General features: G+C 32.1%; 1 protein-coding gene across 6 annotated transcripts in view; it reads left to right on the forward strand.

Annotated features, from left to right (window-relative positions):
* The window catches only part of Adar_1 (double-stranded RNA-specific editase Adar), a 138,012-nt gene that overhangs the window by 41,071 nt on the left and 75,316 nt on the right, over positions 1 to 21,625 (forward strand). The window contains exon 1 of one of the 6 annotated variants that reach the window (XM_011186936.3): positions 11,751 to 12,526. The exons of 3 other annotated variants lie outside the window; for them this stretch is intronic. In XM_011186936.3, coding sequence (XP_011185238.1) covers positions 12,371 to 12,526 — 156 coding nt within the window. In that variant the 5' untranslated portion in view covers positions 11,751 to 12,370. Of the gene's footprint in view, positions 1 to 11,750; positions 12,527 to 21,625 lie in introns of those variants that run through there. 2 more of the 6 variants (XR_008471507.1, XM_011186934.3) reach the window with 2 other exon arrangements.

The raw sequence follows: 21,625 nt of genomic DNA on the forward strand, positions 1-21,625 counted from the left end.
GAAATAAAAATGGCGTTAATAAATCTACCGCAAAAATGCAAAATTTTTAATTAAATTTTTTAATATTTAATTTTAATATGCTTGGAATTAGAGTTGCCAAAAAAGCTAATAAAAATGAAGCGTAAAATAAATCTTGCGTAAATTATACTAAAATGTTTAATTTTGCTGTTTGAAATTAGAGTTGCCACCTTTTTAAAAAAGTGAAACTAGAAACGTATATAATTTAAAAAAATTTAGCGAAATCTTTCGAAGAGTTCTCCATAAATCAATAATTTGAATATATTTATATAAATGTAGGGTTACCCAGTGTTGGAAAAATATTTTTATTTAATAAATTATCAATCAGTTATCACAATTAAAAAAAAAATTATTTACAATAGATATTTTTTAATCCAAAATAATTTTTTGCGTGTATTTTCGTTTAATTCTGATATTTTTAATTTTTCTTTAATTTAATAGTTCTCTTTAAAATGCATCGGAAAGGGTTAACATGTGGGCTTTAGAGAGTGAGTTAGAGTTAGTTTGCTTTATGTAGTGGATCAAATACGACTCTATATCAACCTAATTCAACTCTGTATCTATCAACTCAACTTCTAGCCATTATAAAGGGTTTTTTATTAGACGTCTGGTGTTCTATGTGGCAATTAATTTTTCAGAGTTAGTAAACTTTTGCCACGCCCACTTTTAATTATTTTTCATGAAAAATTAACAAAACTTACGCTAAACTTTATAATACATTTCTTCAAAATTTCTTTCGTTCTACAAACACATACATACATACACATGCACATATACATATTTATAAACATATTTATATGCAAAGTTATTACACTTAACAATGTGGCTTACCAATTTATTCTATAGTTAAAAGTAACTACAAACATATGAAGTAACGTACTGCTCACTCACTTAGCTCTCCAACGCAACGCCACCTTTAGTTTCGCTTTCTTTGCATATTCTACTTCTTATTCACAATGAAATGGAAGTGTCATTCTTATTTGTCGACAGCAAACACGCAGCAAATAAATGTTAAACAATTCAACCCCCTCACTACTCCTTGAAGCTGAAAGCTGGCTGGTAAGCCGCTTAATGCGCTGTTACTCATACGCCATGTCCTTTTAATTTGCCATTTTGATATTTACTTGCGTGGATAAATAATCGCATTACATATTTACTTACAGACATATATAGGTGTATCTGTGTGTGAGTGTGTGCAATGGCTTGTAATTACTTTAAAATTTTAATATATTTAATGTGGTTAATGCCACTCATCCGAGTTATCTCAGAGCTCAGAGTGTTGTTTGTGCGTTACAACAAATATACAGACATATTTACATAACGGAAAATGTTTTTGTTGTTTTCATGCAGTTCTGTTGAACGTGCGTTTAAGCGTAGTTCCTTCCTCGAAGGAAGGTTGCGTATACGCCATGTTGGCTGTTGTAAAAAAAAAAACAATTATGTAAACAAACTGCTATGACATGCTGTTGTTGTTTTTCGGTTTTAACTATAAAGGGAGCGTGCGTTTCATGTTTACTTTGTCATAATTGAAAAATGTGTTTTGTTTAGATAGAGGACTGTTATTTTAGAGTAAGAACATATTCTATGGTCATATGAAAAAAAAAAAAAATATTTTAATAGGTTTCTAGGGTTTTGAAAATTTTAAAGAAACGATTGCTACCAAGAGATCATAGTGATCACTGAGAATCCAAAAAGAAAACAGAAAAAAGTAATAATAAATAAATAAAAATGAAATTTAAATAAAACATATTTCTGAGTAGAGTTGCCACCATTTGGAAAATGGAAAATTTGGAAAAAATACAGCATATAAGACATTTGCAAACAAAAACTTATGTCAAGTAGACTGAAAACTTCAATGTTGACGTTTTTATAAATAGAGTTGCCACCTATCGAAAATAGTAAAGCTTGAATAATTGCAAAAAATAAGGCATTTAGTCCAAAAAACAATCTTCATAAAAAACATACTGAAAGCTTAAATTTCAAGGTGTTTAGGATTAGAGTTGCCACCTATCTAAAATGTAAAACTTGAAAAATTACTGAATCGAAGTCATTTAGTTAACATAAACTCTGGGGAGTATACTGAAATTTTATATTTTGAATTAGAGTTGCCACCTATTTATTTAAAAAAAAAAAATAAAACTTAAAAATATTTTCAGAAATGCTCTAAACGTAAGTATGTTGCTGAAATTTTAAGCAGTATTTAATTTAAATGTAATTATATGAATATAGGGATGCCTATTGTCGCGAATATATAAAAGTTAACTCAAAGGATTTTTTTTTATTATTTCTTCTTATTAAAAAAATAAATAAATTTAAAGCAAGATTAAATTTTATTTTTAAATTCCCAGCAGTTATTTAACCAAGCCGTGAATGCAGCTGCCATTTAAATTTTAAATTACATACCTTATGTATTTATTTACTTCATTTACAGCGCAAACATAATTAAGTCGACATTTAATATCATCGGCTGTCACATAATAAAATTGTGAACTCCACAGCAAAAAAGATTGAAAATAAATAAAATTAAAATGTAAAATAAAAAAAATAAAAAAAAATTATGGAACATCTTATCAGTGAAATACAACCACATGCACACACACACACAATAGTGAAACACTAATTTTGCTACGCTGTCAGCTGTAATGGTTGAAATTAAAATAGTTTTAATTAAATTTCGCATGCAACTTGTGCACACACACACACATTTACACTGATAAACTTATATGCACTTATGCAGACCCTGTGGGAAATTGTAGAGTGAAATTGTGAAAGGAGACTAAATTGGAAAGTGGATATGGGGAAATATTGAAATGAACCCATATTAGTAGAATTGAAAACATGGCATAGAAGGGACTTGTATATCAAAAATATATAACTGTATACGATATTAGACAAAGAGACAAAGAAGGGGTATGACCTTTAAGCCCTTTTCGAGAGTTTTGGAAATTATTTTACGAAATTATCGACGAGTAATTATTCTATATTGCCGCGATTTCAAAGAATTGAATAAATGGTAGCTCAAATAAAATTTTAATTTTTTTTACTAGTATTCAACTAGTCCGATATGAACTAGTTCAAAAATGTTTTTCTTTAATACAATTTTCCTGTCGTATTTCTACTCCAAACTGTTTTTTAAATGTTAATGTAACTAGTAACAAACTAGTCCGTTACGAACTAGTCCAGATTTTTTTACTTTATTTAAAACTTGCTGCAAGATTTCTATTTCAAACTGTTTTCTCAGTGTTCGTTCAACTAACAAAACTGGTCCGTTACGAACTAGTTATACATTCCATCATTTAAAAATTTCCTGCAGCTTCTTTTCCACTCACACTTGAGTATTGGCATCAGCGCGTGCATTTAAATTGCCACTTATTACAGTGTGGCAATGTGCCGTTTGCCATATATTCCGCAGCAGTGGGCGGAAAAAGTCAATTAAAACAACGCTGCGCAACACGGCATGTTGGCGAAATTTATTTCACTCTATAAATTAAAGCTTCGCCATTCGATGTAAACTGCGAGCAGCAAAAAAAGCGCTAATAGAAACCCTTGATTGACTGTAAAACCAAAACTGTTGGAAGTTAAAAATTATGTTGACATAAAAAATGCAGCAACACATGTCCATAGCCGCATCACAGTGTATGTGTGATAAAAGTTAACGCAGCGTTGATGAGTGCTATCATCGAGCTCGTTTGTTATGAAGTGCCGGCGAAGGGGCATGGTACTAACGAGCGTGTGGCAAGCTTTGCTTTGCTTAGTGCCAACTGTAGCAATTCTCCGTTTAATTAAAGTAATGAGCGCTGACGCTGTTGTGTGGTAATATTCTTTTCTTTTTTTTTTGCTTTTGCAGTGAGTACTTGCTTGCCACCTTTGAGTTTGAGATTAAGTGTTGCATTAACTTGAGTATCCACTATTTGGTTTTAAATACCGTTAATCCACACTTTCGCTTACGTTTCGCTGTTTTAGTGGCTTAGTGTTGGATTTTAGTTAATAGTCGTAAGAGCAAGTATAATCAAGAGTAAGTGAAGTATGAATGCTTCTTTCAGCGCTGAATAAGCTAATCAGGAGAGCGGAATTTACTAATAAAGTGCAAGTAAAATGTTGGATTGACCCAGAAGGTCATGCAAAGTCCACTTATTTTGTAATAAACTTTAGTGAAACCTTCAAGAGATATTTATCATAAGAGAGAGCTGGATTTTACTGTACGGCTCTTTATGTTTGTCTGGCGACTTTTTGCTTTAAAGGTCGAAATTTTCAGATACAATATACATTGCTCCGAAATGTAGGCAGTATTAATTTTTTTTTAAATCGTTTTAGGAACGCATAAATTGATAAAAAAGACTGTATAATGTAATATACTTTTTGGCGTACCACAGAGGAAATTATAGCATTTCACTCTTTACCCATTTTGAACTAATTTCCTCACTATTGGATTTTTTTTTGGATATTATAGTGACATAGGTATTTTGAGTAGGGATGCAAACATCGTAAAATGAAACATCGATGGTTCGATGTATCAATGTTTCTTCAAAACCCATCGAAATCAAAAACATCGGCCATTAAAACATCGATGTATTTTTGAACTTTTTTAACTTATTTTAAATTTAGTGTGAAAAGCTAAGGGATACAGAAGCAGAAGCATAAATAAATGAAATGAAATAAACTCCTTAAGTTGATACATTTTATTTCACTTAGCATTATATGTCTGTTAAAGTTTTTTCTCAATAAATATGAGAATTTCAAAACAACGACATGGAAAGTTTTTCACTGTAATTTCTTTTCGATTTTACTTCTGCGTGATAGTTGCACTGGGTTTAGAAAACAGTCGTTTACTCGGCACTGAAGAGGCTACAATGTGTAAATATTAATAAGCCTATTTATACAACTCCGGAAACACAGTATTCATGTCAACCCAAACTTTATTGGCTTCTGATTGGTAGGGGTAACAGCCGAGATACACTATCTCTTCAACGTAATGTTAATCCCTGTAATTGTAGATAAATTTGACAGTTTACATTTCCCCTTTTGGTTTTTTTTCTGGTTCCAAACATCAAACATGTATTCCGAAGATTCCGTTGTATCAGCGCGATTAATTTTCTATGAAACTTTAAAATGAAGTAATTTGAATCTCTGATCAAACGCAGTAGCCTACGCCAGAATTATGTAAATTATATAAATAAATCATAAAAGTAACCGCAGGTCCAAGCGCACATTCCCTTAACGAACAAGATGTTCGCATGGGGTATTACCCTTGAAGATTCCTATTTCGAAATTAAAATTAAATGTCAATCAATTCGCTAAGTATGTGAAGGTTGTATGCTCTTCCAAGTATCTACATATGTGTCTATAAAATATGCAGTATATATAACAATGCAATAACTACGCGACTTGAATGACACTTACATATGTAAAAGCATTCCAATGTAGTATATGTATGTAAAGTACATATATGCCTTCGGCAGTGTATCCTAGACAGAACCCCACTCCAATGTGAAAAAGTTTCAATATTGTAAATACGAGTTGAACAAATACTCGCATATGGCTTTCTCTGCGTACTTTCGCTGCATAGTTACATACATACCTACATTATGATGCATTGAGCGCAGAAATTATAATCGGATTATATTTTTGTATTATTTGTTGGATTTTTTTATAATTATCATATGTGGTATGGGTTTCTAATAATGTTAGCCCTTGAACTGTTCTTTATCATTTAGTCTAAATATGTATATGTTATTTGTAAGGTCAACAAAATTTTTATTGGTAATTTGATTTGGATGAAAAAATATTTTAAGTATTTCGCCTAAATGTAGGCAATATATAATTATACTTTATTTCGAATACACCCACAATTTTTTTGAATACCTTATAGTTGTACATATCGCGCACTCAGAAGTTAAGATAATGTTAATATAGCGAAAATATTTGAGGTTAAATTATGGCTAGCGATCTTCTAAATTTAATTTTTTACAGTTACAGCGTTAGAGAGACTTCGATTTATGGAATTTGTATGTTATGTGCGTATGTTGTAAGTTCAATTGTAATTCGATTCCAACGCCACATAATTTGGTTTTTATTCGAATAAAATTGTGTTAAAAATACGACTTTTTTATATAAATTGATACCAGCGCCCTCTAGCGGCGCTTCAGAATATTTTATTTCATTTTTGTAATTTTCAAGTTGAGTCCGAACAACAAAACCAGCTACAATTTCACACAAATAGCTGTATATAGATGTCCGCTATCGACGTTTCCATTTATAAAATTGATAAACAAATTCCAAAATTAATAACAAATTCTCCATTTCAGTTTTACATGTGACAGTTTTTCACCCAAAAGTGACAGACATGATTGTTATTGCTACCGTGACACTCCTAAATATTTATTTACAATTAGTTATTACATTTCGTATTTGCATAGCGATTATGTTGCATACTCTAAATTGCCACGCTTACCAAAATGAATTTGTTGTTTTACTGCCCTGCCCATAAAATAAATATGCAAAATTTGATAATAATGAATATTGCATTTCACACCTATATTTTTTGTAAATTAACACACTATTCACATTTCACATTTTATAGCCCCAGAGAACACCGCAACTTCTAACTAGTTGAATTTAAAACAAATATTTATTTATTTAACTATAGTAATAACACAGCGTTTGCTTGTAATACAAACAATAGGCGAGTGCAATTTTTGTGGTGTGACATGACGTATGAGTGACATTTTCACTTTGGTGTAAAATAAATTATTTCGATTTATTTGCAATTTTGGAATGTGGGTGTGAAGTGTGTTGAATAAACTAAATATTTATACATTTACATAAATATATTTATAACTCTATATGCATATATAGGAAAACATGATTTTTATTGTATTGTACTGCCATATGGGATCCTATATACATATATACATATTTCTGGAAAAGTATACCGATACATATGTGCGTGCACGTTCTTTCAACGTTTTTTAAGTAATTTTCGCTGCACGCAATCGAAAATGTGTTGCGGGTAATTTACCAACACGCATGTGTTTCAGCTGTTTTGTTTGTTCTCTGCTCGCTAAATCGCTCCAAAAACTGTTACAATTGTTGTGTACATGTAACTCTGCACTGTCACACAAACAAGTACATGGAAAGTTGTTTATTTATTTTTAGTGTGCAATAAAACAAAATTAATTGAATTTACACATTTAGCGAATGTAATCCATTCACTAATGTTGTAATCTGCCAAATGTTAATGTGTTGCATACATCTGTACTTTTTCATACTTGTACTCACATACATGTGCTGTTCTATTATTTATTAATGTATATATGGACATGAAAATACGCGTTTAATTAAATTATTCATTATTATTTATCAGTATATTAGGAAGAAAATGGCAAAAACAATTGAAAATAATTAAAATGTTTTACTACCAAAATTTAAATAATAACTTAATTGTTACATATGTATATACATTTATTATTTTTAAGCAACTCTTTTTTCAGCCTAATTTTCTGAGACCAAATGTTCGCTTGGATAACTTAGATATACCTCCATTTTCTATATTTTCTATATTTTTTCAGGTTTTTATTTTTTTCTCTCAAATTTAAATTTTATTTATTTTTTTTTGTAATTTTTACTTTTTTTTTATAAAACTTGTAATTTAATATAATTTAATTTAATTTTTTATTATTTATTTTTATTTTTTTAATAATTTTTTTTTTAATATGGAATTTTTAATAATTTCAATTTATAACCTATATTAGAAAGTTTTTATAGATTTTTTATATGTTTTAATTCTTTAAGAATTTTGTATTTAAAACTATTTTTTTCATATTTTTTAAATATTTTATAGATAAGGGTTTTTTGCTTTCAAATAGATGTATTATGAGTTTTTAAATTTTATAATAATTTTTAATTTAAATATGACTATTATTTAATTTTTTTTATTTATTTTATTATTATTATTATTTATTATTATTTTTAATTATTTATAAAAAAAAATTAAATTTTACTTCGTTAATATTAACTAATGTCATGTGCGGAGTTTGTCCTACTAGCCATATAACATAATGATATTCTGTTGATACTTACACAAATACTTTCCGACAATATCAACCGCAATAAAGTCTCACAAAATAAATAAAAAACTTCAAAACACGACAGTTGCAGCTGCCATGCTTATTATTTAGTTATACACTTACAAATTTCCACATCAAAAATTTCTGAACTCTAAAAATGTATATATTAACTCCTGCTTCATCTATGGAAATATGTAAATTAACTTGCAAAATATATTTCGCCCTATTAATTGAATTGCCTGCCCATGTACGAGTATGCTGTGGCAGTGCACACGCCCAGTGAAACTATGACGGAAGATTCGAAAATAAGACAAATGTCTTCTATTGCAATGGAATTCGTAGGGAGTGCGCACATTTGCGATTTAAAGGGTGATTTTTTAAGAGCTTGATAACTTTTTTAAAAAAAAAAACGCATAAAATTTGCAAAATCTCATCGGTTCTTTATTTGAAACGTTAGATTGGTTCATGACATTTACTTTTTGAAGATAATTTCATTTAAATGTTGACCGCGGCTGCGTCTTAGGTGGTCCATTCGGAAAGTCCAATTTTGGGCAACTTTTTCGAGCATTTCGGCCGGAATAGCCCGAATTTCTTCGGAAATGTTGTCTTCCAAAGCTGGAATAGTTGCTGGCTTATTTCTGTAGACTTTAGACTTGACGTAGCCCCACAAAAAATAGTCTAAAGGCGTTAAATCGCATGATCTTGGTGGCCAACTTACGGGTCCATTTCTTGAGATGAATTGTTCTCCGAAGTTTTCCCTCAAAATGGCCATAGAATCGCGAGCTGTGTGGCATGTAGCGCCATCTTGTTGAAACCACATGTCAACCAAGTTCAGTTCTTCCATTTTTGGCAACAAAAAGTTTGTTAGCATCGAACGATAGCGATCGCCATTCACCGTAACGTTGCGTCCAACAGCATCTTTGAAAAAATACGGTCCAATGATTCCACCAGCGTACAAACCACACCAAACAGTGCATTTTTCGGGATGCATGGGCAGTTCTTGAACGGCTTCTGGTTGCTCTTCACCCCAAATGCGGCAATTTTGCTTATTTACGTAGCCATTCAACCAGAAATGAGCCTCATCGCTGAACAAAATTTGTCGATAAAAAAGCGGAAAACACATTTCGAACCGAACACTGATTTTGGTAATAAAATTCAATGATTTGCAAGCGTTGCTCGTTAGTAAGTCTATTCATGATGAAATGTCAAAGCATACTGAGCATCTTTCTCTTTGACACCATGTCTGAAATCCCACGTGATCTGTCAAATACTAATGCATGAAAATCCTAACCTCAAAAAAATCACCCGTTATGTTGCACGCACTGTTACCTCGGAAATGCGAATGAACTTCCACACGATTTTTAGGGAATACATATGCACTTGCTTGTAACGGTTAGAGTTGCCAAAGGAAGACATATTTAAAGTTATATTTGTTAAGGTTTTCAAAAGTTAAATTTCTAAAAAAACATGAAAATTAGATTTTTCACATTTTTTATTAGAAAAAAATACAAAACTGTTGTTATATATATATAATTTTTTATTTATTTAAAATTATCACGTACTTGAATCTAATCTACGTAATAATTTAAAAAAAAAAAGCAAAAACCAAAAAAACAAACAAAAAAAAAATTAAAAATTTGAAAAATACAAAAAATATTAAAAAAAAATATTAAAAAATAAAAAAAAAACAAAAAGGGATTAAATGTCTGCTACGTCCACGTCGATAATCCTGGGTCACGCTAAATTCTGATAATAATAGTGCGTAAATCAATGATTTTTCATCATGTTCTGGGTTGGTTTTTTATTTGTAGCTCATACAAATATTGCTGTCCCAAAATTCCCTTTGGGGGTTAAAAAGGTGATGAAATAAGGAACATTTTAAGATATTTTCGAAAAAAATCGAAGGGGGCATAAGTTGTTAAAAATTCCAAAAAAAAATTTTTCATTTTTTGCTATGAAATATTAATTTTAAAAATTTTTACGATATACAGTTTCAAAGTTTGAGAAATTCTGTACAAAAAAGTCACATGGTGTTTTAAAATCTGTTCATTAGTTTTAAAGTTATGGCGGTTCGAAAATTTTTTTACAAAAAACGTTGGCCCCTTATAATATGGCAACCCCGCGTTACACAGACCTAAAACCATATGTTTTATTTTAGGTTTAACATGTACTATAAGATATATAATTGCCAAAGAAAATAAAGAACTTTTTTTTCAAGTGGCTTTTTTTCCAGAGAATGCCCCATATGTCGTAGCTTATAAAGTAGACCTATTTTTAAACTAAAATTCATCTTAGTGTTCATTGGTTTATTTTTTTCCTTAAGAATCTTTGTCAAAAAGTGCTGATAATAGACCAGACCCCTCTTTCCTTGAACAATATTATTCTGGCGCTTTGATTTGAAAACTTCAAACGAACCCTAGTGACTGTCTTTAGCCAATAATTACGCTTTCTCACGCTCTGATACACCGATTACCTTAAAGAGAAAATACCGCCAAATGAAAATGTTGTAAATGCTTAATTGCTATAATATGGGCCAAATTGGACTATAAATACGATTTGTGATAATAATTTGACACTAGCGCCATCTAGCGGGCTTAGACTTCAATAGACTTTTAGAAAGATTTTTTCCTAATTTTAACAAAATCTTTTCAGTGGCATCTGTTCTATATCAATTATTTATTAATTTTTTTTATTTATATTAAATTTCTTTAGTTTAATTTTAATTAATTGTAATTTTTAAATTCCATTTTGATGAATATTACTACCGTCGGGATTTTCATATTCTTTTACGCTTTTAACACATATTCGTGTTAACCGAAAACACGAGACATTACGTATTACAACAACAACATTATATTATTACAACAACATTTTTTATTATTACAGCAACATCATATTATTACAACAACATCATATTATTACAACAACAGCTTTACAACGACCACAAACTGTAAAGGTGCAATTCGATTGCCGCCTTTAACTGTTTTCACAACACTTATTTGTTTTTGTTGTTTCGTTGTTGTTGTCACACAGCTGTTGCACGCTCATCAGCGTGTTTTTTATCTTTCATCTAATGTCGCGAAATATTTTCATATTGAATTTGTAAGCAGTACGACAAACTACGAACAACAACAACAACGAAATTTTTTATTTGCATTTTTGTTTGTTTTTGTTGTCTACTTTTTATTATTACAAAATTGCGCTACAAAGTACGGGCATTATTGCTGTCGCCCTTTGCGGCCGCGACACTTTGCAGACTGGCGCTCACTAATTTCACTTAGATTTAATGAAATTGCGAATTCGAATTTCAAATGAAGAAGTAAATTTACGCTAATAAAGCAATGAGACAACAAATACACAAACACAAATGATGCAACTGTCAAATGGCAAAGCGACGAGGCGGTTGCAACGCCAGACAGACAGACAGTGCTGCAGTGTGGTGGCCAGCAGAGATTGCAATTATAATTATTCGCATTAATATTTATTTATTTGCTTTTTGATATTTGGGATGATTTGTGTTTCAAATTTTTTTTTCACTTTTTTTTTGAAATTTTTTTTTGAAAAATTTTCAAATTTTTTTCAAAATTTTCAAATTTTTTTTAATTTTCAGAATTATTTTTAATTTTTTTTTTGATTTTTCGCCTTTTAGATATCATCTAATAATAACGCACCGTTTTGATGATTTTTTATGGGCAACTGCAAATGCCGTAGCGTCGTGCGGCAGCTGCGCTACCTGCAACACTTAGACTTCACGCGGTCGTTGTGACACGAACGGGAACAGTTGGCGCTGCCTGTTTCCCAAGGCGCTACGCAACGCTGCGCCGCAGCGGCTGAGTATTTGCTATCTGTCCCTGCTTTGCTTGCTACTGTTGTTGTTGTTGTTTTAGTAGTTGTTGCACCATAGGTACAAGCCTGTTATAGACGTGTTCTGCTGTGGCTGTTGCCACTAATTGCCAATTTGATCACTCAATGTTTGAACAAATTTTCACTTAGTTTCAGTTGCGTTTTGCATCTGCAACATTCTCATTGCGGCAATTAGAAATATTTTCGTTGGACACGCGCGCGCCTCGAGAAATTTATTTAATATTCTTTTTTCCCCGTTCACTTTTGCTAGAATATTTGATTTGTTTGTTGTGTTTGTGTGTACGGTTTCACCGCGTGCCGTTATAGCCCATTTATTTAATTGTGCCGCAATTAGTGCCTAATTGTTGTAGTAATATAGTCGGTGTTACCTTGTCTATTCATCCGTTTACTGTGTGCTTCCCTCACTGTGCGCTGCGTGCGAAATGTTCGATTCCAAGTATAGTTATAGAAGACGGCCGGCCGATGTGTTTCAACTAATGTATCCCAGTTACTTTCGTAAGCGTTATTATTACAACAATGATTCTTATGGGCGTACAATGGGTCCACGTCCAACTATTTATCGGCGGCGTTTTGCGAGAGTAAGTGTTGAAGAATGAATTAAATAGAACTAAAAAAAATTGATGGAAAAAGGGTGATTTTTGAAAGAACTACAAATTTACAAATTTCCAATTAATTGTTATATAATATTTGTAAAGATTTATAAACCAAAACGCGGAAATAATTTTTTTTTATATTTCTTGGATTTTACAAATTTGTAATATATTGTCAATATTATAAGACTATAGTATATACCCTATCGAGAACTCGTATCAAATAAGTCGCTGAATTTCTTGAATTTTTGTTACTCCAAATGTACGCTGCTGCAAACTTAGTGAAAATATATACTAAAAAAAACTTATACATACATAATTCCCTTAAATTTTTTTTTAAGTGTGGCAACTCGGTGCTGAAAAATATTTAATTTCAACAGTTTTAACAATATTTCATAAGTTACTTATATTTTAATACCTACGGTTGGTATATATTTATATCCTAATAGCTTATGTAGGTTAATTATGTAGTTTTTTAGAAAAGTGGCAACACTGTCAATACAAAATTGATTCGGTTTTAATTATTTCTTGACTTTATTTTTAAAATTATGTATCTTACAACTATTCATATTTTAAGTACATTACTTACTTAATAACTTTTTGGAATGATGGCAACTCTAAATATTTTTTCATTATAAGATTTCTACATAAATCGTTTGATATTTTGTTAAAATTTTATACTTAATGAATTGGATTTTTTTTAATATGTGGCAAGGCCTATTCTCTATTAGTATAATGTGGCATACATACTAGAAAATATAGTTCAGAACCCTGTGTAAAATTTTGAGACTAATCGGTTCAGTAAATTCCGAAAAATCTTGGTCACCGAATTTCAAAACATAGTTTTGAAAAAAACAAGGCGCCACACCGGCCTACTATCCAATGCTCTGACGCGTCGTTACAATTAAGCGTGTAAATTCAAAAATAACCGTCGGTTTGACTTGAAATTTTCAGAAGGTTTACTTGCATTACGAAAATGATGAATGAGGCACTGATTTCTTCACGTTCGGGAGACTTGATAGACTGATTCCACAACTTCAATGTAGTATTTGGGCAGAGTTTGATATATTCACTGGCGCTTGATTTTTATATTCCAAAGCGAACGAATTATATTGAATTTAAAATTGTGCTATATGGGAAGTAGGCGTGGTTGTGAACCGATTTTCGCCATTTTCGTTATAATAAGTTTCGATATTTTATTAGATTAGATTATATAGTGAGGATTGCACCGCGCCCTATGGTCTATTGTGCCAGATTTTTTATAATATGTAGTAAAATATTTTTCGGTTAATGTAATGGCGTATGCTTCAACGGATTTGGTTTTGGAAACGGGTTATTATTGTCATGGAATTGTAGGATAGAAGGAGATAACAAAGCCTTCTTAAAATAAACAACATATTTACTTACTACACTCTCTCCTGTTTTGAGAGAATTTAACGAATCCTCTAATTTTATGGACAAATTTGTTCCAAGAAGGTCAATAATGACTGCAAGAGTTGTTTTTGTTATAGCAATGACAGCACATGACAAATTCTAATATGAGGTATTCGTATTAGGAAAACACTTTTTTATAAAAAATTTCCCTTTGACTCTTTTTGACTTATGAAAATGCCTCACATAAAAGTTCCACGGATTCTTTAAAAACCCAAAACCCCTTGTGAACGGCTTAAGCTGCAATAACATATATTCGGGCTAAAAACTAAAGTTAGCGTAAAAAGCTATTTATTCAGCTTCCGTCCTGCTATTTATTATCGCTACATATTAAAAAGTATATTTTTGTAGCCTCTGTCATAAACCGACACTTGCATTCCGTGTTTTTAACCCTTGCCATACCGAACGACACCGACGAATTTATTATGGCAATTATAATTTTAATTTATTTTAAATTCCCAAACATAACTTTCAAGTTACGACTCACTTATGGATAAATGGATGCGCTTTTTACGCCATTTGCAATATTCACACTTTCGGCCTTGTTTACGGGCATTTTTTGTGACGCCTTTCCGCCACCCCACACCGTGGCTCAACACGCGATGGCTTTACGTGCAAACGACATTTAAATTTTCATTAAAATAAACAAAGAAGATTTTTACCGCCACGTTGCTGAGGTTAAAAGTGCCACAAAATGCCCGTGAAAGAAACGTTGAAAGAAGACACAGGCTTCACAGCCGACCGCCTGGAGTGAAAACAAAGGGTGCTTTTATTTGATGTGAGGTGGAGGGTGTGAGGCCGCGTGGTGTGGTGCTGCGGCCGGTGAACGCTTTGTCGGTTGTGCAGCTTGCATGTCGAGCTCCGAAAAGTGGCTTTTTGCTTGCTGCTCCCATCAGCTGAACTCCCGCTCGCATGCCACCTGCAAAAAGTGCACCCTATGTGCATGACAAAGGCGGATTTATAAAGTTGAAGCCATGTTGCACGTTCGCCACTTGTTAGCGTACGCCTTTTTCCATTTTCATAACTTGCAAAATACATTCATAGCTTTGTACCAGTCTAGGGAGAGAGGAACCGAGAGCGCGGGGTTTGAAAACTTTCTTTGGCAACAATTGAAAGGAGGAAGAGAGTGCGGTGCATGGAAGTGGCAAGTTATTGTGCTGCGGAATTGTAACGAAATGACTGTGCGAAATTCGGTTAGTGCAACAACAACAAATCGTTTTTTGTTCGACTGTCATAATTCAGCGACCCCTGGCAGTCAGTATAGCGAGTGCAAAAGAACGCACATCACCGTTACACACATATTTTACGCTTAGCACCCGTTGGCACAATAAACGAAAATTTTGGCAGGTTTTTAGAAATATTTTTGGCGCTTTTATAACGGTTTTATGTTTTTTTTTTATTTTTTTTTTTAATTTTTTCTAATTTCATTTCCAACCTTTTTACCGCTTTATTCCTCCAGGCGACTTCTAGCGAGTCGCTTTGTAGCTTAGCGTGTTGCCAAAAATGCATAACTGCCGTTAGAGTTGCCTGCATTCCGTGCGAAATTCTCACTTTCGGTTCGTGGGCTTTGATTTATACGCCGCACACACTCGTAAAGTTAATGACGCGCATGCAAGCACTGCTAAAGCGGTACTTCGACGCTTCGGAGAGCTCGTGGTGTGAGCTTAAGAGACTGCTGAAAGCTGGTAGCGCTTGGCAGACTGCAGTTGTTACCAGCTGCGGCGTACTTCGTGAGTTTCCACTCCTTCGTTGCTTTGGTTGTTTTGACTTTCATAATAAAGCGGCGATAATTTAACTTTGTCAATAAAAACATATGCGAGTTTCCGGAGCTAACTCCAAAAAAAAGGTAAAAGAAATATTTTTTTTTGAAAATTTCGTCAAACTTTTGCACCCTCGCGCAAATATGAATTGATTCTAATTTACGACAAGCTTGTTATTTTCCATAAAAAGACGTTCGTTTAGCAACCGAAACTTGCAAATTCCTACTCGAAATGCAAAATTAGCGCTTGTTTTGAAGTGCTTTCGAAGTGAGTGACGCGCTCACCTGCTTCAACAACCCTTTTACTTCGTATTCCTACTAGCAAGTCTTCCCTGCTGCAGTTGAGCGAGCTACACAGTGCTCAGTGTTGCATGGAATTGTTTATTTCTAATAATTCCATTTGCATGAGGGCAATCAAAAGCACAATTTATCGCTTAGTTTGTGATTAGCTTCATTTAAAAGGGTATGAGTTGTTAGGTAAAAATCGCAATATTTCTGGAGTAAAACAGTGAGGCATGAAAAATCATTTATTTACCAGTTGACAGGTGGTGCTTGCCAGACACTTGAAGGGGCATAAATTAGTCAGGAAGAAGTCTATAGTATTTATGAGTGTAAGTAATTGCATTCTGTTTTCATATTGTGGAGCGGGGTATCAATTAAAATATTCAAAGTTTCTGAAAAATAGTAACTCGTTTTCTATATCACAAAATAGGGGGAACTCATTTTGGTATACCTCCAAGACTCAATTGTACTCCCATTTTAGTTGTCCGATTTTCAATACTTTACTGTCTGATCTTCAAATCTATTATCAAATAAATTATATGTGAAGGCAAAAACAAAATTATATTATTCAAGTCAGCATAAGAGAGTTTGCAGATCTCTCAATCAAGGAATATAACTGCTTTTTATTCTCTCTCTCTCTCCACCTAATTATGCCAGTTTATGTGATTTATACCAGTTGCTTGTTCGTTTCGCTGCTCTTCAAATCTTGTTTATCAGTTCAGTTTATTAGTTTAGTTATATATTTGACAGTTATATATCTTTTCGAAATACCTTGTGAACGGTCTCTATTAACTGTGGTACGATGATGAGATATTCAATCTATAAGTACTTGAAAAATAAGATAACAGAGAATATCAGAAATATTGGAGAAGGAATTTGAACGAGTGGTCGTTTCTATTACATGAAGCTGAAACTTCTCAAAAGTGATTTGCTTATAACTCTAGGAGTCATCAAAAAAAGGTATAAGTAATAAACCTGATTCTTTAGAATCGATGAATTTTCAAAACGAAATTATTTACTCAAGACGAAAACACCGATGGAAAATGAGGACTCAAAGATCATTTTCAATAGTCTTGCAATATTAACTAGTTAGGATTGGAGAGTCTATGGTGAACTTGTTTGGGGTCTTGTCGGTGAAGTTGAAGTTTACTGTTTTGTATCAAGAACCTGGATTATTAATCTCAAAGTAAATACCAGAAGCTGGTAAATAATATTTCAATCTTACAAGTTCTATATATCTTCGTTAATTTGTCGTGCTTGCTAGAAGCTGTCTCCATTATTCCTTTGAATTTGTCCCATAACATATTTCTTTTCATTAGAATGCCAAGAAATTTGTCTTCTGCGTATTTATCCTCGTATAAATGGAAGGAAAAGCAAACACATTGCCGTTTGATGTCCAACAATCAATCGCAATTTAATGCTGTTGAACAATTTTTGCGCATAGAACTGCTTCAGAACAGAAACTTTTACAAGAGAGAGAGCGAAACAGAAAGCAATAGAAATTCGAAATTGCAACAAACCAAGCACTGCTCGCACACAGCGCTACGCACTCGAGTATTTGAGTATACTCATATGTATGCATACTCATACTCATCTTGCAGCAAAACTGAACGCAGCAAAGTTACAGAAAATACCGCAGTGTGTTATTTCCCGAAACTACAAAATATAAAGTGAAAAAAATTAAAAAAAAAATAAAGTAAAATTGAATAAAAAGGAAATTATATATTTTCAAGTGTGAAACCAGTTTAGTTGGTGTTGTAAAGTTTGCCAACTTTTATTTCCGCTTATTCTTTCCATATTTTGTTGTGTGTGTTGTGTGCTTCGCTTTGAGTTCGAGTTTTGTACTTTTTCTACTTGTTTGCATTTTCTAGCACCGAAATTCACAATTTTCAAGTGAAATTATGAAAGTTTGGTTGCTGGCTTACTGGTTGCACAATGTTTGCGCCATACTTTTTGTTGTTTTAGTATAGAGTATAGTATACAACAATTGTATGCAAAACATTATACAGGGTGTCATAGCATAAAAAAATATTTTTGGAATATTATTTAAACTATATTTTAATATTTTAAAACAAATTTAAAATGATGAATATTATAAATAATTTAGACGAGCTTAGCTAAATAAAGACACTTCTAAATAAATAAAGACACTTCTGCTTCTTTAGTTATTAACGTTTCGAAAAAAAAAAAAAATTAGTAGGTCTATATAACAGAGCTATATATCAATATTGAGTATTTCGAATATTCGAAAACTCTAAGTTCGAACGTTAGTATAAGAATAGTTGCGGCAGTTCGAATAATCGATTAATCACATTTCACCAATTATTCGATGAACTGTTATAACCCAAACTTCGATCGTCAATCGGTTTTAAAATATATTTGTGTCTTTTTAAAGTATTATTTTAAAATCAAAAGCACATTTTTTAAAGAAAAATATGTTATTAAAATTTTGTTTATCACCTGTGACCCGTGTTTCAGAAGGACCAGATGACAACATTGATTTTTATTTTGCTATCGTCCAAGCGCAGTTTGCATTTGTATTCAAATAAGGTTTCGAGTGTCACAAAATAGAAATAAATTTCACTCTATGTTGCTTTTGTTGGTCATTTGTGCATTAGTAAGATAAGAATGTGGCATGCAACGAGCTAAATTGCCACATTTGCGAGAATATTCTTAGATTATTTGGAATTTTTAAAACGTACTGTGCGAAGGAAAAGCGCATTTTAAACTGTAAAAAAATCGAAATTGTGCATGATTTTTTTTTTTAAATCAGTGAGATAAAATACAAATGAAATATGTTTATTGAAAATTCTATGGAAATTGTTTTGAAATGAAATTACTTGCATTGTCTCTTACTTAGGATAATGATAAGCTAGTTAAATCTTCAGGGTCTCCAGCTCATATGCTTGTGATTTTAACTGAGTTGTGAGATCTTAATATTTTTTTCTGTCGTTTAAATTAATTATTAACATACTTTATGATATTGGAATGCTTTTCTCGAGAGCTAACAAAAAATCTATTATTCGAAAAATTGTATTTTTTTAAAGTAACGACCAAAAAAGGCTTTGTTCTCGAAAATGTCGTATATTCCTTCATATTTGATCGAAATTTACATTATTTGTCTTCATATGAGCCACTCTGATCTCTTGCAGGATCTACCAAAAACCTTATAATATGACGAAGGGTTTTTGGAAAAGATGCAGAAGAGAAATTTATGCATTATTTTAGATTTTTTTGCAGAAATAATTTTAGCATAATAATTATTTTTTTGTTAGCATTCATTTTCCCGAAAAATTTGAATTCCTGAAAACTGGACATAGTCCGCCCCAAGATGTTTCATAATAATGTTATGGTTCAAACCACAAGTTCGAATAATACGTTTGAAAGGAATTATGAGCCCCTTCAGGATAATTAGCATCTCTTATATGCGACAACTCTAGTCTTAAGATGGTTAAATGAACCAAGATATATACGAGGTGTGTTCAAAAAATAACGGGAATTTTCGTTTTTGAAAAAATATTTTCCATTCATTAACGTTAAAGTCGAAATTTCGACTCAAATTGTTGAAACACTTCTCAAACTCGATTTTTGTAAAACAACTGCCCTTTAAGGTTCTCTTTATTTTTGGAATTTGAAAAAAGTCAAACGGAGCCATGTTTGGTAAATATGAAGGCAAGGTCATCTTTACAGTATTGTTTTTTTTTGTTGGCCACCCGGTTAGTTTTATCGATATATTTATGCTTTTCTGACGAGATGACTTGTTCAAGTATTTAATTACATATGTGACGATTCCGAGATACTTATATCCTTACATCCTCACATAACACCTCCATTCTTTATTTCTCATTACCGCTAATGTAATTGCAATGAGTAGTTTGTGCTCCAATTGCTAATTTCCACTCTCTCTTTCACTCTCTCTTGTTTAATTTAACAATTACTCAACAAAAATGCAAATCACAAGCGAATTAATGCGCTTTCAAAGAATTCACTAAATTCTGCGAATGTGCCAGAGAGAAATGCCGATTTCATTCATTAAGCCGAGAAACAATGCAGCAGCTCATCATCCTCTCCTGATTACACCGCTGCTCACCTTGCCACAAATCCCAGTTTGTGTTTGTGTTTTGCGCAAATATTTATGTGTGTGAAAGCGACAGAGGCAGGCAGGCAGGCAAAGCACTAAAATGTAATGAGTATGAAATTTGCGCATCTAAAATAAGGGAGAAATGCGGAGAGTGCCAAGTAGAAAGTGTCGCAACTCTTCGCAGGCGCATTGTCCCAAATAAATGTGATGGAATGGAATGGAAATGAGGATGCAAATTTGAATTTGGCAAGTAGACAAGAAAGGCTTGTGCGGCAGTTTTTTTCTGCTGAATGTGTGAGTGTGTTTCTTCATATGTTAGAGAGTGTGTTGTTGCCTGTGTGGCAGAGTGAATGCCAAAGAAGGCTGTAACATGATTTTAATGTTGGCAAATGTGCCAAAGTAAAAGCCGCAATGGCTGAGATAGCAGCACGAGATATTTTGCACAAGCAAGCAGCAATGCCAAAACACAAAGTGGAAGAGGAAGTAGCATAAAAAAGAATAAGAAATAAAGCAAAAGGGAGTATGTAATGTGGAAAACGCTTGGCTCTATGCCTGCGGGCAAGGACGAATGCTTGGTATGGCACACTTCGCAAGCATATTTTCGAATTTGACTCGATTTTATTTATTTTTTACTTTGCATATGTATTTGTGTAGCTGCGAGTGTGAGCTGGCAAATTTATGCTCAAACACACATACACACATCTTTTATACAAAATCATATATCTATTTCGTATTTTTATATATATGTCATCGCTCTTCTATGGCAATTTCGTGATTTTTCGTATCTAAAGCTATTTTCCCTGATAATCTGTTCATTTTCCAACACTTTATTTTTATTTTACGCTTCAATGGTTTGATTTAACTGCAAAGTTATTGACACATTGTAATATTTAATGGCATTGAGGCGAGAACAAAACGACGCATTGCAGTGGAAGTGTGGGCGCACAGCTGCCGAAATTGTGCTATGATATTCATGAGTTAACGGTATTTTATTACAAGCCGTTATATTATTTATTAGAAAAGCAAATTTATGTTGGTAAAGTAATTAAAAATATGGAAATGCAATTTACAGTTATTTTTCAACTAACCTATAAAAATATAAATTTTTGCTTTCAACTGTATATTAATTAATAAAATTTTATTTTTTGTTAAATATACATATATTTGTACATATATGTGTTTTCTATAGGTATTTAAGTACTCGCTCTAAATGTATTACTCTCTTATGTGTGTAGCTCCTACTGTGCACTAACCTTAATTAACCCAAACGTGTCTAATTAAAGAATATTAACAAATCAATGTTGTGTGTAAATGTAATAAAATTTATTGAAAATTTAATTGATAAATGTAACTTCCAATATTTTTTCCAAAATCATATTTTATTACAACTTATCTAAATTTTTAGTAAAAAATATTAATAAGGAAATATTTATTGAAAAAAAATATCTTGAAATTCAATTCGAAAAAATTAAACATAAATATATTTCGAATTTTTGGTCTCAATGTTATTAAAATTTTTAAAATTATTTAAACT

This window comes from Zeugodacus cucurbitae, chromosome 5 (assembly GCF_028554725.1).
Source record: "Zeugodacus cucurbitae isolate PBARC_wt_2022May chromosome 5, idZeuCucr1.2, whole genome shotgun sequence".
Taxonomy (NCBI): Eukaryota; Metazoa; Arthropoda; class Insecta; order Diptera; family Tephritidae; genus Zeugodacus; species Zeugodacus cucurbitae.